Here is a 20,169-nt window from a genome sequence, read left to right as displayed (position 1 = left end):
TGGTGTATGCTTTGATTTAAATTTGATTTAGGATCCCCATTAGCCGACACCAACGGAAAAGCTAGTCTTACTTCAGTCCTTTCCTTGACAGACTGACCAGCGAAATCCAGGTGAAAGTTTTTGATTTTCCCTTATTGATGTCACCTGTTGAATCCAATTCAATTCATGTAGAACCCTTGAGACAATTGAGAAATGGATTGTGTGTGCGTGCCATTCAGATCGTCAATGGGCAAGACAAAATAATTAAGTGTCATTCAAGGGATAAAGTGCTGCTCTGTTCTCGTCCAGCCGCAGCTTTTCTAGGTCCCTATTTGCAGCACTTGACTATCACCGGGCAATAGTCAAGAGCCATAAAAATGAGAGCCTGCAGGACTTGTTTGGTCGACTGTAGTGTTAAAAATGCTGAACATCTTTTTCATCACAGACAGACCTCTCCCCATCAACAATTACATCAATATGCCTTGACCGTGACAGTTTACAGTTTAAGATTACATTTATCGTTTCCCCTCTTATCAGGAATGATGAAAAGCTATCTTTTTAAAGGCATATTGATGATTTAGTTAAGAAATTAAGAATCAAAATAGGCTTCTCCTATAGGAACAGGTCTTGTCTTTCATAACCATAGTAGCAATTAAAAGGGAAAAGTTTGGAGGTTATGGGAAAATGATTAGACTAAAGGTGAGGACACAACTGTTCACCTGACACGAGACTGAATCCAAGCAGGACGCTGTTGATTGTATGTGCATTTTACATTTGATGTACTTTACGCCACCTTTGTAGATGACTAAATCTGAAAATACATTCAGTAACATGATAAGGAATATTATGGGTAGGTGCAACATCAGACAACAAAAATGATAAGGGTTGAGTCCAAAGTGTGCAGTTCATAAGTGCTCCCCCCCTGTTTGTGCTGTTCAGGAAGTAGAGCAAGCACACTTGTAATTGTTTTTCTTTGGAACACAGCCCTGCATCACCACCTTTATTACTGTTTACGCAATCCAAAAACGTTTATTCTGTTCAGGACAACCCAGGGTATAATGCCAAATCTTGTAACTGTACATCAAATGTAGTGATCATAAATGTTGAGACTGTACATTTGCATACATGCATTTTATGTTATGGAAATTTGAGGTGTACATTTAGACTCCTGGGTGTACGGCTTGCTTGTGTGATATCATAGATTGCAACCAGAATTTATTTTAATCCTCAACATCTCATCTTTCAAAATACATAGTCCTTGTAATTTACAGCATTTCTCAGCATCTTTTCAACCCCTATACAGCTATGATTGTAAAGGGCTACAGCTTGTGGAGTGCCTCGAACATCTGCATGAATTGCCCTTTTTACTGAATGTGTTTGTTTGATATGATTGTCTTCTGCTTTTCATGTTTTGTGGAATTGATGTGTGTGTACAGTGCATTCGGAAAGTATTCAGACACCTTGACTTTTCCACATTTTGATAAGTTACAGCCTTATTCTAAAATGGATTCAATTGTTTTTTTCTCCATCAACCTACAGAGAATAGCCAAACTTCAAGCGGACTGTCGTGCCTTTTACTGAGGAGGTTCTCCGGCTGGCCACTATCATCAAGGCCTGATTTGGTGGAGTGTTGAAGAGAGGGTTGTCCTTCTGGAAGGTTCTCCAATTTCCACAGAGGAACTCTGGAGCTCTTTTAGAGTAACTATCGGGTTCTTGGTCACCTCCCTGACCAAGGCCCTTCTCCCTGTTTTCACTTTGTCATTATGGAGTATTTTGTGTAGATTGAGGAACAAAATGAATTCACTATATTTTAGAATAAGGCTGTAACGTTACAAAATGTGGAAAAGGGGAAGGGGTCTGAACACTTTCAGAATGCACTGTAGATATGTATAGTGTAAATGTTGTTTATTGATGTGTTCATGCAGGGCTCACCTGCGAAAGAGACCATGATCTCAGCATGACTCACAGCTTAAATAAAAGTTAAATATAAAATCAAGTGTAATTTGGTATTGTATCTCTCATCCATGTTTCACTGACTACTACAATTGATTACAATAAACAGAAGGGAGTAAATACCCATTGTCAACCAAATCCAGTGGCACTGGCCGTGTCATCAATAGGTTAATAAACTAACCCCTGTGAGGGTGCAACATGCCACAGCAAAATACGTTTTGCGGTCAATCGCTCGCTCGCTCTCTCTCCTCTCTTGCTCTCTCTCAGCCTTAAATATGTTACTGGTAGGATCTGTAAAGTGCTGCCCTTTGTCGTTTCCGGTGGCCCAGGGGAATGTTCTTGTCTAATCAGACAGCCATCAGACTGCAGGGAGAAGGAAGAGGGCTGGATACATTCACTGTAGTAACTTAACCGTGACATCCTCAGCTACCTGCCTCACCTGCTGTAGGGGAAAGGTGAGGACACAGCACTGAGGAGTCTGTAGCCTGGCCATGTAGCCACGTGTTCACAAAAACTAAAGCAGGAAGCACCGGTGACTGTCAATAAAGAAGTGGTCAGATGACGCATATGCTAAGCTACAGGACTGTTTTGTTAGCACAGACTGGAATATGTTCTGGAATTCTTCCGATAGCATTGAGGAGTATACCACATCAGTCACTAGCTTCATCAATACGTGCATTGATGACTTCGTCCCTACAGTGACTGTACTTACCACATCCAGAAGCCATGGATTACAGGCAACATCCTCACTGAGCTAAATTTGACATTTTATTTAACTAGGCAAGTCAGTTAAGAAAATTCTTATTTACAATGACGGCCTACACCGGCTAAACCCAGACGACGCTGGACCAATTGTGCGCCACCCTATGGGACTTCCAATCACCGCCGGTTGTGATACAGCCTGGATAGAGCGTAGAGCTACAGGGTAGAGCTGCCGCTTTCAAGGAGCGGGACTCTAACCCGTAAGCTTATAAGAAATCCCGCTATGCCCTCTGTCGAAACATCAAACCGGCAAATCTTCAATACAGGAATAAGATTGAATTGTACTACACCGGATCTGACGCTCGTAAGATGTGGCACGGCTTGCAAACTACTATAGATTATAAAGGGAAGCAGTGAGAAGAGCCTATTAGGCGAGCTACATTTCTTCTATGCCCGCTTCGAGGCAAGCAACACTGAAGCATGCATGAGAGCATCAGCTGTTCCGGGCAACTGTGTGATCACGCCGATGTGAGTAAGACCTTTAAACAGTCCAACATTCACAAGGCTGCAGGGCCAGATGGATTATCAGCATGTGCTGACCAACTGGCAAGTGTCTTCACTGACATTTTCAACCTCTCCCTGACTGAGTCTGTAATACCAACATGTTTCAAGTATTCCACCATAGTCCCTGTGCCCAGAAACACTAAGGTTACCTGCCGAAATGACTACCGACCTGTAGCACTCACGTCTGTAGCCATGAAGTGCTTTAAAAGGCTGGTCATGGCTCACATCACACAAATATCCCTGAAACCCTAGAAACACTCAAATGTGCATACCACCCAAACAGATCCACAGATGATGCAATCTCTATTGCACTCCACACTTCCCTTTCCCACCTGGACTAAAGGAACACTTATGTCAGAATGCTAGCGTTCAGCTCAGCGTTCAACACAATAGTGCCCTCAAAACTCAACACTAAGCTAAGGACCCAGGGACTAAACACCTCCCTCTGCAACTGGATCCTGGACTTCCTGGTGGGCCTCCACCAGGTGGTAAGTGTAGGTAGCAACACCTCTTCCATGCTGATCCTCAACAGGGGGGACCCTCAGGGGTGCGTACTCAGTCCCCTTCTGTACTCCCTGTTCAATCATGACTGTGTGGCCAGGGAATACTCCAACACCATCATTACGTTTACCAATGACGCAACAGTGGTAGGCCTGCTCATCAACAACGATGAGGCAGCCTATAGGGAGGAGGTCCGAGACCTGGCCATGTGGTGCCAGGATAACAACCTCTCTCTCAACGTGATCAAGACGAAGGAGATGATTGTGGACTACAGGAAAACCAAGAACGCCCCCATTCTCATCAACGGGGCTGTAGTGGAGCAGGTTGAGAGTTTCAAGTTCCTTGGTGTCCACATCACCAACAAACTATCATGGTCCAAACACACCAACACACTCGTGAAGAGGGCATGGCAAAGCCTAGAGGGTAGTGCATACGGCCCAGTACATTACTGGGGTCAAGCGTCCTGCCATCCAGGACCTCTATACCAGGCGGTGTCAGAGGAAGACTTTAAAAATTGTCAGATTCCAGCCACCCTAGTTATTGACTTCTCTCTGCTACCGCACGGCAAGCAGTACCGGAGCACCAAGTTATGTTCAAATCAAATCAAATCAAATTTATTTATATAGCCCTTCGTACATCAGCTGATATCTCAAAGTGCTGTACAGAAACCCAGCCTAAAACCCCAAACAGCAAACAATGCAGGTGTAAAAGCACAGTGGCTAGGAAAAACTCCCTAGAAAGGCCAAAGACTTCTATTCAGCTTCTACCCCCAAACCATAAGATTCCTGAACAGCTAATCATATGGCTACCCAGACTATTTGCATTGTGTCCCGCCCCCCCACCTTTTATGCTGCTGCTACTTCAATTATTATTACTTTTTAAAAAATCTATGCATGGTCTCTAACTCTACCTACAAGTACACATTACTTCGACTAACCGGTGCTCCCACACATTGACTCTGTGCCGGTACCCCCGGTATATAGCCTCGCTATTGTTATTTTACTGCTACGCTCTTTGTTACATTTTTAAATTAACCAAAAATGCAGTTAAGAAAAATAAGTGTTGAGGGTTGTAAGTTAGCATTTCTCTGTAATACCTGTTGTATTCGGTGCATGTGACAGATAACATTTGATTTGTTTGGTCTCCAAGAAGCAGGACACATCATATGCACTTACTGACCGCACACACAGACTTTCTGGCTCTGTCATATGTTTGGGCTTTTGTGTCACTACTTAGTTATATCCATGGTCTATTTTAGATTATGGTAACCTGGGATTGAGTATAGGTGTTGGCATCTTTACATACTCTCTTAAACCCATAGGCCTTTAAAAACAACAGGTTATACTTTTATGCGTCTGTCCAGGCTTCTATACCTATTTGTTGTGGTCGAGTGTCCTTGGCTATTATCATTGTTCAACTCTTAACCAGTAGGATACGTTCAGTCTAAATCATCACATACGGCCCAATAAAACCTGGTTGTGGAGAACGAGGATGGAATCATGGAATCCAAACATGATCAATTTTTTAAATTTCACCTTTATTTAACCAGGTAGGCCAGTTGAGAACAAGTTCTCATTTTTTAAAATTTATTTTACCTTTATTTTACCAGGCAAGTTAAGAACAAATTCTTATTTTCAATGACTGCCTAGGAACAGTGGGTTAACTACCTGTTCAGGGGCAGAACGACAGATTTGTACCTTGTCAGCTCGGGATATGAACTTGCAACCTTTCGGTTACTAGTCCAAACGCTCTAACCACTAGGCTACCCTGCCGCTACAACTGCGACCTGGTCAAGATAAAGCAAAACAGTGCGACAAAATCAAACAGAGTTACATAAACAAACGTACAGCCAATAACACAATAGGACAAATCTATATACAGTGTGTGCAAATGTAGGGAGGTTGGCAATAAATAGGCCATAGAGGCGAAATAATGACATTTTAGCATTAACACTGGAGTGGTGGATGTGCAGATGATAATGTGCAAGTAGAGATACTGGGGTGCAAGAGGGTAGGTAATAATATTGGGGTGAGGTAGTTGGGTGTGCTATTTACAGATTGGCTATGTACAATGATCGGTAAATTGCTCTGACAGCTGATGCTTAAAGTTAGAGAGGGAGATATAAAACTCCAGCTTCAGTGATTTTTGCAATTCGTTCCAGTCATTGGCAGCAGAGAACTGGAAGGAAAGGCGGCCAAAGGAGGTGTTGGGAATGACCAGTGAAATATACCTGCTGGAGCGAGTGCTATGGGTGGGTGTTGCTATGGTGACCCGTGAGCTGAGATAAGGCGGGGCTTTTGCCAAACATAGACTTATAGATGACCTGGAGCCAGTGGGTTTGGTGGAGAATATGAAGTGCGGGCCAGCCAACGAGAGCATACAGGTCGCAGTGGTGGGTAGTATATGGGGCTTTAGTAACAAAACGGATGGCACTGTGATAGACTACATCCAATTTGCTGAGTAAAGTGTTGGAGGCTATTTTGTTAATTACATTGCCGAAGTCAAGGATCGGTAGGATAACAGTATGTTTGGCAGCATGCGTGAAGGAGGCTTTGTTGCGAAATAGGAAGCTGATTCTAGATGTAATTTTGGATTGGAGATGCTTAATGTGAGTCTGGAAGGAGAGTTTACACTCTAAAACTGCCAGAAATTCTTAGGTTGTGCAAACCCATAGTTTCAGCTGCTGTCCTGGTGACTGGTCTGCGACGATTCCACAGTTGAAGAAGCCTGATGTGGAGGTCCTGGCTTGGTTACAAATGATTTACGGTTGTGAGGCTGGTTGGACGGACATTACTTGTCAAAGGTTTTAAACCCTTGAATGAGTAGGTGTTTTTCTTTTCTTTTTCCTGCTTTCTACATTGTAGAATAATAATGAAGACATCAAAACTATGAAATAACACATATGGAATTATGAAGTAACCAAAAAAGTGTTAAACAAATCTAAATATATTTTATATTTGAGATTCTTCAAATAGCCACCCTTTGCCTTGATGACAGCTTTGCACACTCTTGGCATTCTCTCAACCAGCTTCATGAGGTAGTCACCTGGAATGCATTTCAGTTAACATGTGTGCCTTGTTGAAAGTTAATTAGTGGAATTTCTTTCCTTAATGCGTTTGAGCCAAACAGTTGTGTTGTGACAAGGTAGCGGTGGTATACAGAACATTGCCCTATTTGGTAAAAGATCAAGTTCAAATTATGGCAAGAACAGCTCAAATAAGCAAAGTTAAACAACAGTCCATCATTTCTTTAGGACATGAAGGTCAGTCAATCCGGAACATTTTCAATAACTTTTCTTCAAGTGCAGTCGCAAAAACCAAGTGCTATGATAAAACTGGCTCTCATGAGGACCGCCACAGGAAAGAAATACCCAGAGTTACCTCTGCTGCAGAGAATAAGTTCATTAGAGTCAACGGCACCTCTGAAATTGCAGCCCAAATAAATGCTCCACGTTCAAGTAACAGACACATCTCAACATCAACTGTTCAGAGGAGACTGCGTGAATCAGGCCTTAATGGTCGAATTGCTGCAAAGAAACCACTACTAAAGGACACCAATAAGAAGAAGAGACTTGTTTGGGCCAAGAAACATGAGCAATGGACATTAGACCTGTTTTAAATATGTCATTTTTGGTCTGGATTCCAAATTTGAGATTTTTGGTTCCAACCGCTGTCTCCTTGTGAGACGCGGTGTGGCTGAACAGATGATCTCCATGTGTATATCCCACCGTAAAGTATGGAGGTGTGATGGTGTGGGGGTGCTTTGCTGGTGACACTGATTTATTTAGATTTCAAGGCACACTTAACCAGCATGGCTACCACAGCACTCTGCAGCGAAACTCCATCCCATCTGGTTTGCGCTTAGTGGGACTATCATTTGTTTTTCAACAGGACAATGACCCAACACACCTCCAGGCTGTGTAAGGGCTATTTGACCAAGAAAGAGAGTGATTGACTGCTGCATCAGATTACCATGCCTCCACAATCCTTCAACCAAATTGAGATGGTTTTGGATGAGTTGGACCGCAGAGTGAAGGAAAGTCAGGCACCAAGTTCTCAGCATATGTGGGAACTCCTTCAAGACTGTTGGAAAAGCATTTCAGGTGAATCTGGTTGAGAGAATGCCAAGCGTGTTGAAAGCTGTCATTAAGGCAAAGGGTTGCTACTTTGAAGAGTCTTTCTTTTCTGTGGAGGTACTCATGAGAGCCAGTTTTATCACAGCGCTTGCTTTTTTTTGCAATTGCACTTCTGCACTTCATAGTTTTGATGTCTTCACTATTATTCTACAATTTAGAAAATAGTAAAAAAATAAATAAGAAAGACCCTTGAATGATTAGGTGTTCTAAATCCTTTGAACAGTAGTGTACTTAAAAATTCTCTAAAATGGTTTTGGAGGCTGCTTATGGTAGAGAAATTAACATTAAATTATCTGGCAACCGCTCTGCTGGACATTCCTGCAGTCAGCATGCCAATTGAATGCTCCCTCAACTTGAGAAATCTGTGGCGTTGTGTGACAAAACAGCACATTTTAGAGTGTTCTTTTGTTCCCAGCACAAGGTGAACCTGTGTAATGATCATGCGGTTTAATCAGCTTCTTGATATGCCACACCTCACTGACTTGGATGTAAGCTTTTTGTGTTGCTTGTGCAACATTTCTGGGCTCTTGTATTTCAGCTCATGAAACATGGGACCAACACTTTACATGTTGCGTTTTATATTTTTGTTCAGTGTATTTGGTTCAGTTGGTTTTGGTATTTTAACCTGCGTTTCATGAGCACGTCTAGTGGGGTTAGACATAATCCACATACGAGCTTGGATGCATGCTGAGTCGGTTTGGTCATGATGACCAAACCATGTGATTTTGAGAGTTAACCTGAACTAGAAACCTGGAAAAACAAAACAGAGGAAACGGAATTTGGGGGAAAAGCGGAATCGGGCCAAAAATAATACGAAATTTATAGGGCCCTACTTCAGTCAGTGACATCTCATGAGGTCCAATGGGATATGGAGGTTGTAAACAATTGTTCTCGGTTTTTTGGGATGTGTTGGGTTCTCAGGCCCTCCTGCCATTTGTATTTTATTACCTGTCATTTCTAATGACTGTTTCTCTTACATTAACCCATTGTGTAATACAGTTCGTTCAAAAGAGGCAGTTAATGAGGCTGACACGCTCTCTGACCTCAGGGGCGGTACAAAGTTATAGAAATAATTTCCTCTTATAGTTTCTAAAATCACGTCCCTCTCTTAACAAAATGACTTTCATGCACAACGCATCAGATGGACACTTCACACATTATGTGTATACCTTTCAAGTTACAGTATTTCCTTTAAAAAAATTTTTTTATGACATCACAAAGTAACAACCACACCGAGGTAACCTCTGCCCATTCCCCACATTTTTTGTTAGAAATATTGTTCCGGTATTGGCTTTAGAACATATTAGGGTTTCGGCGGGATATGTCTGTGAAACAAAGACACATTCTTGTGTGAATTTGCAGAGGGAAATGGCTGAAAGTTCTTGATTTACAACAGGGTGTGAGCTGTCAACCCCCACCAGTTCCCTCCTTCCCCCACTGCGGTTGAGACGGATCTGGCTGAAAGTTCTTGATTTACAACAGGGTGTGAGCTGGCAACCCCCACCAGTTCCCTCCTTCCCCCACTGCGGTTGAGACGGATCTGGCTCAAAGTTCTTGATTTACAACAGGGTGTGAGCTGTCAACCCCCACCAGTTCCCTCCTTCCCCCACTGCGGTTGAGACGGATCTGGCTCAAAGTTCTTGACCTTGATTTACAACAGGGTGTGAGCTGTCAACCCCCACCAGTTCCCTCCTTCCCACACTGCGGTTGAGACGGATCTGGCTGAAAGTTCTTGATTTACAACAGGGTGTGAGCTGTCAACCCCCACCAGTTCCCTCCTTCCCCCACTGCGGTTGAGACGGATCTGGCTGAAAGTTCTTGATTTACAACAGGGTGTGAGCTGTCAACCCCCACCAGTTCCCTCCTTCCCCCACTGCGGTTGAGACTGATCTGGCTCAAAGTTCTTGACCTTGATTTACAACAGGGTGTGAGCTGTCAACCCCCACCAGTTCCCTCCTTCCCCCACTGCGGTTGAGACGGATCTGGCTCAAAGTTCTTGACCTTGATTTACAACAGGGTGTGAGCTGTCAACCCCCACCAGTTCCCTCCTTCCCCCACTGCGGTTGAGACGGATCTGGCTGAAAGTTCTTGACCTTGATTTACAACAGGGTGTGAGCTGTCAACCCCCACCAGTTCCCTCCTTCCCACACTGCGGTTGAGACGGATCTGGCTGAAGTTATTTTTTGAGAAGTTGATCTGACACATTTGGATCCTTACAGGACAGCCATAACATATCCTTTCGTGACAAGTCATGCATGTGTTCAAGCAGTGGCCGTGTTACGGTCATTATGCCTAACCATTTTTTGTCTGTGCAATGGCAGCCCTGTGCTCGAGGCGACATGGTTGTGTTGTCATAGTATGTGTTCTCTCTATATGCAGAGGTAGTTGATGCCATGGTCTTGTTACAGTCCCACCCTAATCATGTCTTTCCCTTTCCCTCTCTCTCTGTTCAGTGACAGTTATGCGCGTGTGAGAGCAGTGGTCATGACTCGGGATGACCCCAGTGGTGGGTGGCTGCCTCTGGGAGCTGGGGGCCTCAGCTGCGTCACCGTCTACAAAGTCAGCCGGACACCGGACAGTGACAGCAGCACCACAGCAGACTTCCTCATCAAGGGGGAGCGGCTCAAAGACAAATCGGTAAGGGTTCACCTCGCTTTCCACACACACACACACACACACTAAGTGCAATTCTCCTCATTAAGCTAAAAAAAACAATAACTGCCAGAACTGTTAAAATAGGCCTGCAATTCATTTTAGGATTTATTTACATTTTTGTTGAAATTATTTTAATGTAGATAAACTTGACCTAATAATGTGAGCGTTTTACTAATAATTATAAGATACGTAAACTTATTTTTAATCAAAATGTGTTTTTTTTTTGGCAGAAATGCTTTCTCGAACATGTGAACTTTAATGTGCCTCATTAACATAAATGTATGCCTTCTGTAAATACGAATACAATGGTTAAATCACGATTCTAGTTAGTTTAGCCACAGAAAAGACGACAACCATCACTGAAACCGTGATTCGGTGAGATAATGAGTGGGCTGGACATGCCAAGAGATGAGTTTGGAATGGTCTGCCATATAGCATGCTTCTGTCTATTTGATTTGTTCAGTATGTCTAGGTAATCCTGTCTAACGCGGATTTAAAAATATATATATTGTGTAGTAAAGCTGCATAAGTGTTGGTCTCCACTTTCTGGAGGACTATTTATTTATTTATTTAAATCCGTGGAATTTGAGTGATAGCTAAGGAGATGGAGAAAAACACCTCTTTCCGGATTACATCTTCAAACTAAGGGCAGCCATGGCATCCCGACAGGAGGCGCGTCCATCCATGAATGATGTATACGGGTAAGATAGTCTAGCCAGCTACATTTTTCAGATATTGCACATTTCTAATTTTGACAAAGTGGTTTCATTTCAAGTAAAAGTATACTATTAGCTAGCTGGCTGGCTGGCTCGCTAACGTTACAAATAATAAGATCATACACGTATCTAAGAGCAATTTGCTCGGCTAGCTATAGTCTGTTAGCTAGCTAACATTGAACCTGGTTGGTTAGCTACCTGCAGATTCATGCAGGGTAGTAACGTCATGAGTTAGGATTATGGTTCATTGTTTACCTAGCTAGCTGACGGTGACTAACCGCATTCCATACAAATTTGCGCATCTGCAGCATTCAAACGAGGCTACAATGAAACCTAATGGGACTGTAGCGACTGTGTTGGCATCAAAATCCGGGGTGTGAACTAAGTTTCGATACAGTGTTGACAAATCTGACGTGCGGTACGTTGTGACGTGTCACTACATAACATACGGTACGCATTTACATCTCATTTTGTGCCGTACAGTCTCTTTCCACCAGGGGTAGCCCTTCTGTCACAGATTAAAAACAAGAAAGGCACAGGGTAAAGGGGTTACCTAGTCAATTGTACAACTGAATGCATTCATTTTTTGCATCATCTCTGCATGACTCTCAAAAGCTGCGACAGCTGCTGTTTACTTCTAAAAACTTTAGCGCTGCCCTAAAAACCAGATTTTAAAATCGACACAAATCTTCAAGTAGGTATGTAATGACACATTATATAAACTCTTTATGTTGTTTTATTAACATTTTAGATGTGATAAGTTGGACAGATCGGGTGAAGAAAGTTGTTTTCCCACACGACATATCTCCCCCTTTCACTAGCACACAATAGGTTTCCCTTCCCCATCCACCATTTTTTTAAATACCCGACAGAGCTCATTGCCTTCTTCAATCATGCAGAGATGGGCAGCATGAAAGTCTTGTCATTGATTTTGCTGGAAAAGGGAGAAATTATGCTTTACAATGTTATTCATATTACAGTTGACCTGGAAGTATTATGTTTTTTGGGTGCTAAAATAAGGTAAATTGTATGGAATAGCGCAATGTACAAAAGTGTGTTAGTTACCATTACATGTCTTTAACAAAAGACTCCACTATGCAAGTAACCATTTTGGGTGCATTTTGTAAATCCAGTCTGGCCATCTCCTCAGATTTCAGATCACTCTCCTCTAAGTGTGCCAGAGCGCAGAATAAGTGATGATGAATTTATGAACGCTCAACACCCGTTGAATATGGCCGGTGTCGTCGGCATAAAAGCGGAATTAAATTGTTGCCAGCGGCACAGTTCCAGGCACCAACGCTCTGAATACCATGAAAACAGCCTAACCAGCTCTGCTAAGGCGAGTAAAATGGTCCGAGTGGGGTTGTTCTCTCATTTGTAGCTAGCCAATGTTAGCATGTTAGCCTGTGTGCTTGACTGTCGCCGTGAGGTCGGATCAATCCTATTCATCGGCCAGAGCGTCCAGTGTGCACTCTGAGTGCGAAGCGCTCTGAATTTACAGCCGGACAATCTGACCGCACAGTTGCAGTCACCAATGCTCTGGATAACATAACAGCCTCACCCGCTCTGCTAGGGCAAGTAATGTTCAGTGAGTTGTTCACTCATTTGTCTGGAAGTAGATAGCAAATTAGCTTGGGTGCTTGACTGCTGTTGTTCATACAGAACACTCGGATCAATACTTAAAGAGATGGGTGGGGCTGAAGCTTAAGAGGGTGTCAACAATGCTGAATAGGTGTAGACAAAGGACTCCAGGAGTAGTACCAAAACATTCAGAAGGCTAATTTCTCAAAAGTGAGTTTACAAGTTTATCAACTTTAAAAGCAGAATTACTTTCAAATTGTTCCTCAACTGTAGTGTGTAATATACCATTTTGTAGCTTTGAGGCTCTACTTTTGTGTAATGTGAAAAACACACTTTAAAATTTTGCTGCAGAAAACTGATTAGAGCCGGTCGGTCACGTTTCAGTATTCAGACCCTTTACTCAGTACTTTGTTGAATCACCTTTGGCAGTGATTACAGCCTTGAGTTGTCTTGGGTGTGACGCTACAAGCTTGGCACACCTGTATCTGGGGAGTTTCTCCCATTCTTCTCTGCAGATCCTCTTAAGCTCAATCAGTTTGGATGGGTAGCGTCACTGCACAGCTATTTTCAGGTCTCTCCAGAGATGTTATATCGGATTCAAGTCTGTGCTCTGGCTGGGCCACTCAAGGACATTCAGAGACTTGTCCCAAAGCCACTCCTGCATTGTCTTGGCTGTGTGTTTAGGGTCGTTGTCCTGTTGGAAAGTGATCCTTCGTCCCAGTCTGAGGTCCTGAGCAAGTTTTCATCCAACATCTCTCTGTACTTTGCTCTGTTCATCTTTCCCTCTATCCTGATTTGTTTCCCAGTCCCTGCCGCTGAAAAACACCCCCACAGCATGATGCAGCCACCACCATGCTTCACCGTAGGGATGGTGCCATGTTTCCTCCAGATGTGATGCTTGGCATTCAGGCCAAAAAGTTCAATCTTGGTTTCACCAGACCAGAGAATCTTGTTTCTTATGGTCTGAGAGTCTTCAGGTGCCTTTTGGCAAACTCCAAGCAGGCTGCCGTGCCTTTTACTGAGAAGTGACTTCTGTCTGGCTACTATACCATAAAGGCCTGATTGGTGAAGTGCTACAGAGATGGTTGTCCTTCTGTAAGGTTCATCTCAAGGATGATCAATGGAAGCAGGATGCATCTGAGGTTAGATTTTGAGTCTCATATCAAAGGGTTTGAATACTTATGTAAATAAGGCTATTCTGTTTTTGTTTTTTTGTTTAAGGGAAGTGTACTTTCCGAATGCACTGTATATGTCCATCCAGAAAGTTTCTTAAAGTAGCCTATCTGGACTCAATCTCTTTTAATAATAATCAAATGCTCCTCTCATAATTTAGTCTTGTAAAAGGCCTGTTATCAGTAGCTTTGGCTACATAATTTCTCAATACGGCATCCTCTCTTTGAAGAATTACCACAGCAGCAGGGTTTGTGACGTAATGTGACTATTTCGGGAAAAGGAAAAAAAAAAACTTCGGACTTCGTTTTGAATGGTTTTGTGCGAAACAGGAAAGAAAACCAGCTGCAGAGGATAAGTTCATTAGTTACCAGCCTCAGATGTTGCAGCCCAAATAAATGCTTAACAGAGTTCAAGTAACAGACACGTCTCAACATCAACTGTTCTGAGGAGACTGCGTGAATCAGGCCTTCGTGGTCGAATTACTGCAATGAAACCACTACTAAAGGTCACCAATAAGAAGAATATACTTGCTTTAGCCAAGAAACACGAGCAATGGACATTAGACCGGTGGAAATCTGTCCTTTTGGTCTGATGAGTCCAAATTTGAGATTTTTGGTTCCGATCGCCCTGTCGTTGTGGGACGCAGAGTAGGTGAACGGATGATCTCCGCATGTGTGGTTCCCACCTTGAGGCATGGAGGAGGTGGTGTGGGGGTGCTTTGCTGATGACATTGTCTGTGATTTATTTAGAATTCAAGGTACATTCAACCAGCATGGCTACCACAGCATTTTGCAGCGATACGCCATCTTTTATGCGCTTAGTGGGACTATCATTTGTTTTTCAACAGGACAATGACCCAACACACCTCCAAGGTTGTGTAAGGGCTATTTGGCCAAGATAGAGAGTGATGGAGTGCTGCATCAGATGACCTGACCTCCCCAATCACCCGACCTCAAGCCAATTGAGATGGTTTGGGATGAGTTGGATCACGGAGTGAAGGAAAAGCAGAAAACAAGTGCTCAGCATATGTGGGAACTCCTTCAAGGCTGTTGGACAAGCATTCCAGGTGAAGCTGGTTGAGATAATGCCAAGAGTGTGCAAAGCTGTCATCAAGGCAAAGGGTGACGGCTTTGAAGAGTCGTCCTTTCCTGTGGCGGTACTCATGAGAGCCAGTTTCACCACAGCGCTTGATGTTTTTTGCGATTGCACTTCTGTATACCACCGCTACCTTGTCACAACACAACTGATTGGCTCAAGTGCATTAAGAAGGAAAGAAATTCCACAAATGTAAATTTTAATCAGGCACACCTGTTATTTGAAGTGCATTCCAGGTGACTACCTCATGAAGCTGGTTGAGAGACTGCCAAGAGTGTGCAAAGCTGTCTTCAAGGTAAAGGGTGGCTATTTTGAAGAATCTCAAATATTAAATATATTTTGATTTGTTTATCACTTTCTTTGGTTACTACATGATTCCATGTGTTATTTTATAGTTTTGTTGTCTTCACTATTATACTCAAATGTAGAAAATAGTAAAAAATAATGAAAAACCCTTAAATTAGTTGGTGTCCAAACTTTTGACTGGTATTTCATGTGTTGCCACCCTAGAGTCATGCACTGCTCGTAAAGCAAAGGTAGAACTTGTATTATTCAAAAACATCAAATCCCGTTAATAATGTGGGAAATATGTCGCCCAGCCTAATGACATGTAGCCTAAGTATCGTATAAAACTTTACCAACCTCCCACTCAGGGAGTCACACAAACCTGAAACACCTCACACTCACTCTGAGGGCCTCATACACACCACACACACTCATCTGTCACAATGGAGAGCAAGCATGTTCGCAATGTACTATGCACCAACTCAGCCTGTGACACATTCCACACAGAGGGGGTCGTGGGATGAGATCACCATCAACCTCCGCCTTACACACACACAGTCACACACACATACACTGTCACACAGGAAGTGGCTGTTTGGCTTTCCTCCTCTGCGCAGGGAAGGTATCTGTAAATAGGAACGGGCTGTGTGATTGTGTGGTGCATGCTGACATCATCAGAGAGAAGAGATGGGCAGACTGCTCAGGAGAGGGGAATGTGGGATGAGGGATGTAGGAAGTCAAACTAAAAAGATAGAGGAAAAAGGGAATGAAGGACAGAACTTATTGGATATTGGTGCGCTGAGGTTCTAGTCATATATTCCTATGCTCTCGTCCTGAAACTGTGAAGCCCTTGCGTCTCTTTATTCATGTTAAACAATTAGATTGATGACCATTTCCTTTGACAATAATTAATAGGTGACTCTTAAGTATCGTAGATAAGTGGCTCCTGCCTGCTAAGACACTTCGATTATAACTGTCTATTCTGAGCCTGGGCCACCGTGCTATATAGAGCATGATTCTGGTGATGTCACCCACCCTAGGGGCTTGTTAAAGCGGGAGGTCCAAACCACCATTTTACTAGATAGACAATGGGAACAAGGGAAGGAGATGAAGATCGCCAGTCAAACTGTAAGAAATGGAGGGTGACAAAATAGAGACTGAAAAAGAGAAAGTGAGGGAGAGATTGAGAGAGATGAGGTGGTGACTGCAATGTTTGGGGGGGGGGATCTGCCTATAAGCGCAATGATGCGGCACAGAGTGTACTGATGAGTCAGCTGGCTCCTGATATTGCCACCAATGAGACTTCTCGACTCGACTCTGTTCTCTCGCTCAGTCCTCTTGCTCTGTTTTCGCTCTCTCTCCCTCTTCTGTTCTCTCTCTGTTTTCGGCTCTCTCTATTTGCGCTCTGTTCTCAATTAAATTCAAAGGGCTTTATTGGCATTGGAAACGTATGTTTACATTGCCAAAGCAAGTAAAATGGATAATAAACAAAAGTGAAATAAACAATCTAAAATGAACCGTAAACATTACACTCAACGTCCCAAAGGAATATCCTCCCGGACGAGCTAAACTACTTCTATGCTCGCTTGGAGGCAAGTAACACTGAAACATCTATGAGAGCACCAGCTGTTCCGGAAGACTGTATGATCACGCTCTCCGCAGCCGATGTGAGTGAGACCTTTAAACGGGTCAACATTCACAAGGCCGCTGGGCCAGACGGATTACCAGGACGTGTACTGCGAGCATGCGCTTACCAACTGGCAAGTGTCTTCACTGACATTTTTAACCTCTCCCTGTCCGAGTCTGTAATACCAACATGTTTCAAGCAGAACACCATAGTGCCTGTGCCCAAGAACACTAAGGTAACCTGCCTAACTGACTACCGACCTGTAGCACTCACATCTGTAGCCATGAAGTGCTTTTAAAGGCTGGTGTTGGCTCACATCAACACCATCATCCCAGAAACCCTAGACCCACTCCAAATTGCATATTGCCCCAACAGATCCACAGAGGATGCAGTCTCTATTGCACTCCACACTGCCCTTTCCCACCTGGACAAAAGGAACACCTATGTGAGAATGCTATTCATTGACTACAGTTCAATACCATAACGCCCTTAAAGCTCATCAATAAGCTAAAGACACTGGGACTAAACACCTCCCTCTGCAACTGGATCCTGGACTTCCTGACAGGCCACCCCCAGGTGGTAAGAGTAGGCAACAACACATCCGCCACACTGATCCTCAATACAGGGGCCCCTCAGGGGTGCGTGCTCAGCCCCCTACTGTACTCCCTGTTCACTCATGACTGCACGGCCAGGCACGACTCCAACACCATCATTAAATTTGTCAATGATACATCAGTGGTAGGCCTGATTACCGACAGCAATGAGACAGCCTAGAGGTAGGAGGTCAGAGATCTGGTCGTGTGGTGCCAGGACAACAACCTCTCCCTCAACGTGATCAAGACAAAGGAGATGATTGTGGACTTCAAGAAAATCTCATTGATGGAGCTGTTGTGGAGCAGGTTGAGAGCTTCAAGTTACTTGGTGTCCACATCACCAACAAACTAACATGGTCCTAGCGCACCATGACAGTCGTGAAAGCGGGCACAACAAAACCTTTACCCCCTCAGGAGACCGAAAAGGTCCTCAGATCCTCAAAAGTTTCTACAGCTGCACCATCGAGAGCATCCTGGCTGGTTGCATCCACTGCCTGGTATGGCAACTGCTCGGCCTCCGACCGCAAGGCGCTGCAGAGGGTAGTGCGAACGGCCCAGTACATCACTGGGGCCAAGCTTCCTGCCATCCAGGACCTCTACACCAGGCGGTGTCAGACGAAGGCCCTAAAAAGTGTCAAACACTCCAGCCACCCTGGTCATAGACTGTTCTGTCTGCTACCCCACGGCAAGCGGTACCGTAGCGCCAAGTCTAGGTCCAAGAGGCTTCTAAACAGCTTCTACCCCCAAGCCATAAGACTCCTGAACATCTAGTCAAATGCTACCCTGACTATTTGCATTGCCCCCCCCCTTCTCCACCCTCCCATCTCCATACCAATGCCACTCTCTGTCGTCATCTATGCATAGTCACTTTAACTCTACCGACATGTACATACTACCTCAACTAACCGGTGCCCCCGCACATTGACTCTATACCGGCACCCCCCTGTATATATAATTTTTTACTGCTGCTTTTTAATTGCTTGATACTTTTATCTCTTCTTTTATGTATTTTTTAAAACTGTACTGTTGGTTAGGGGCTCGTAAGTAAGAATTTACTGTTGTATTCAGCGCATGTGACTAATACAATTTGATTTGATTTTGAATATTTTTATTTGATTTATTTCACCTTCATTTAACCAGGTAGGCCAGTTGAGAACATGTTCTTATTTACAACTGTGACCTGGCCAAGATAAAGCAAAGCAGTGTGACACAAACAACAGAGTTACACATGGGATAAACAAACGTACAGTCAATAACACAATAGAAAATGATAAATACATTGTGTGCAAATGTAAGATAAGGGAGGTAAGGCAATAAATTGGCCATAGTGGCAAAATAATAACATTTTAGCAATTAAACACTGGAGAAATAGACGTGCGGAAGATGAATGTGCAAGTAGAAATACTGGGGTGCAAAGGATCAAGTAATAAATAACAATATGGGGATGAGGTAGTTGGGTGGGCTATTTACAGATGGGCTGTGTACAGGTACAATGATCGGTAAGCTGCTCTGACAGCTGATGCTTAAATTTAGTGAGGGAGATGAGTCTCCAACTTCAGTCATTGGCAGCAGAGAACTGGAAAGAAAGGCGGCCAAAGGAGCAGTTGGCTTTGGGGATGACCAGTGAAATATACCTGCTCGAGCGCGTGCTACGGGTGGGTGCTGGTATGGTGACCATTGAGCTGAGATAAGGCGGGGCTTTACATAGCAAAGACTTATAGATGACCTGGAGCCAGTGGGTTTGGCGACAAATATGAAGTGAGGTCCAGCCAATGAGCGCATACAGGTGGTGGGTAGTATATGGGGCATTGGTGAAAAAACGCATGGCACTGTGACTATGTCAAATGTCATATTATGGTTATATACAGTGTTGTAACGATGTGCAAATAGTTAAAGTACAAAAAGGATAGTAAATAAACATAAATATGGTTTGTTTTTATAATGTTTGTTCTTCACTGGTTGCCCTTTTCTTGTGGCAACTGGTCACAAATGTTGCTGCTGTGATGGCACACTGTGGTATTTCACCCCATAGATACAGTTGAAGTCGGAAGTTTACATACATTAAGGTTGGAGTCATTAAAACTAGTTTTTCAACCACTCCATAAATGCCTTGTTAACAAACTATAGTTTTGGCAAGTTGGTTAGGACATCAACTTTGTGCATGACGCAAGTTTTTTTTCCCAACAATTCTTTACACATTATTATTTCACTTATAATTCACTGTATCACAATTCCAGTGGGTCAGAAGTTTACATACACTAAGTTGGCTGTGCCTTTAAACAGCTTGGACAATTCCAGCAAATTATGTCATAGCTTTAGAAGCTTCTGTTAGGCTAATTGAGTCAATCGGAGGTGTACCTGTGGATGTATTTCAAGGCCTACCTTCAAACGCAGTGCCTCTTTGCTTGACATCATGGGAAAATCAAGAGAAATCAGCAAAGATCTCAGGAAAACAATTGTAGCCCTCCACAAGTCTGGTTCATCCTTCGGTGCAATTTTCAAGCTCTTAAAGGTACCACGTTCATCTGTACAAGCAATAGTACACAAGTATAAACACCATGGGACCACGCAGCCGTCATAACCTTCAGGAAGGAGACGTGTTCTGTCTCC

The 20,169-nt window shown here is 43.4% G+C and overlaps 1 protein-coding gene across 6 annotated transcripts in view; it reads left to right on the top strand.

The window, feature by feature from the left end:
* Positions 1-20,169, top strand: part of LOC118368159 (sprouty-related, EVH1 domain-containing protein 1-like) — a 76,828-nt gene that overhangs the window by 25,168 nt on the left and 31,491 nt on the right. For all 6 annotated transcript variants that reach the window (XM_035751983.2, XM_035751985.2, XM_035751984.2 and 3 more), the window contains one exon: positions 10,288-10,471. In XM_035751983.2, coding sequence (XP_035607876.1) covers positions 10,288-10,471 — 184 coding nt within the window. The remainder of the gene's footprint in view (positions 1-10,287; positions 10,472-20,169) is intronic.

This window comes from Oncorhynchus keta, chromosome 35 (assembly GCF_023373465.1).
Source record: "Oncorhynchus keta strain PuntledgeMale-10-30-2019 chromosome 35, Oket_V2, whole genome shotgun sequence".
Taxonomy (NCBI): domain Eukaryota; kingdom Metazoa; phylum Chordata; class Actinopteri; order Salmoniformes; family Salmonidae; genus Oncorhynchus; species Oncorhynchus keta.
The sequence above is the reverse complement of the archived record's forward strand: the minus strand, read 5'-3'. Positions and strand labels throughout refer to the sequence as shown.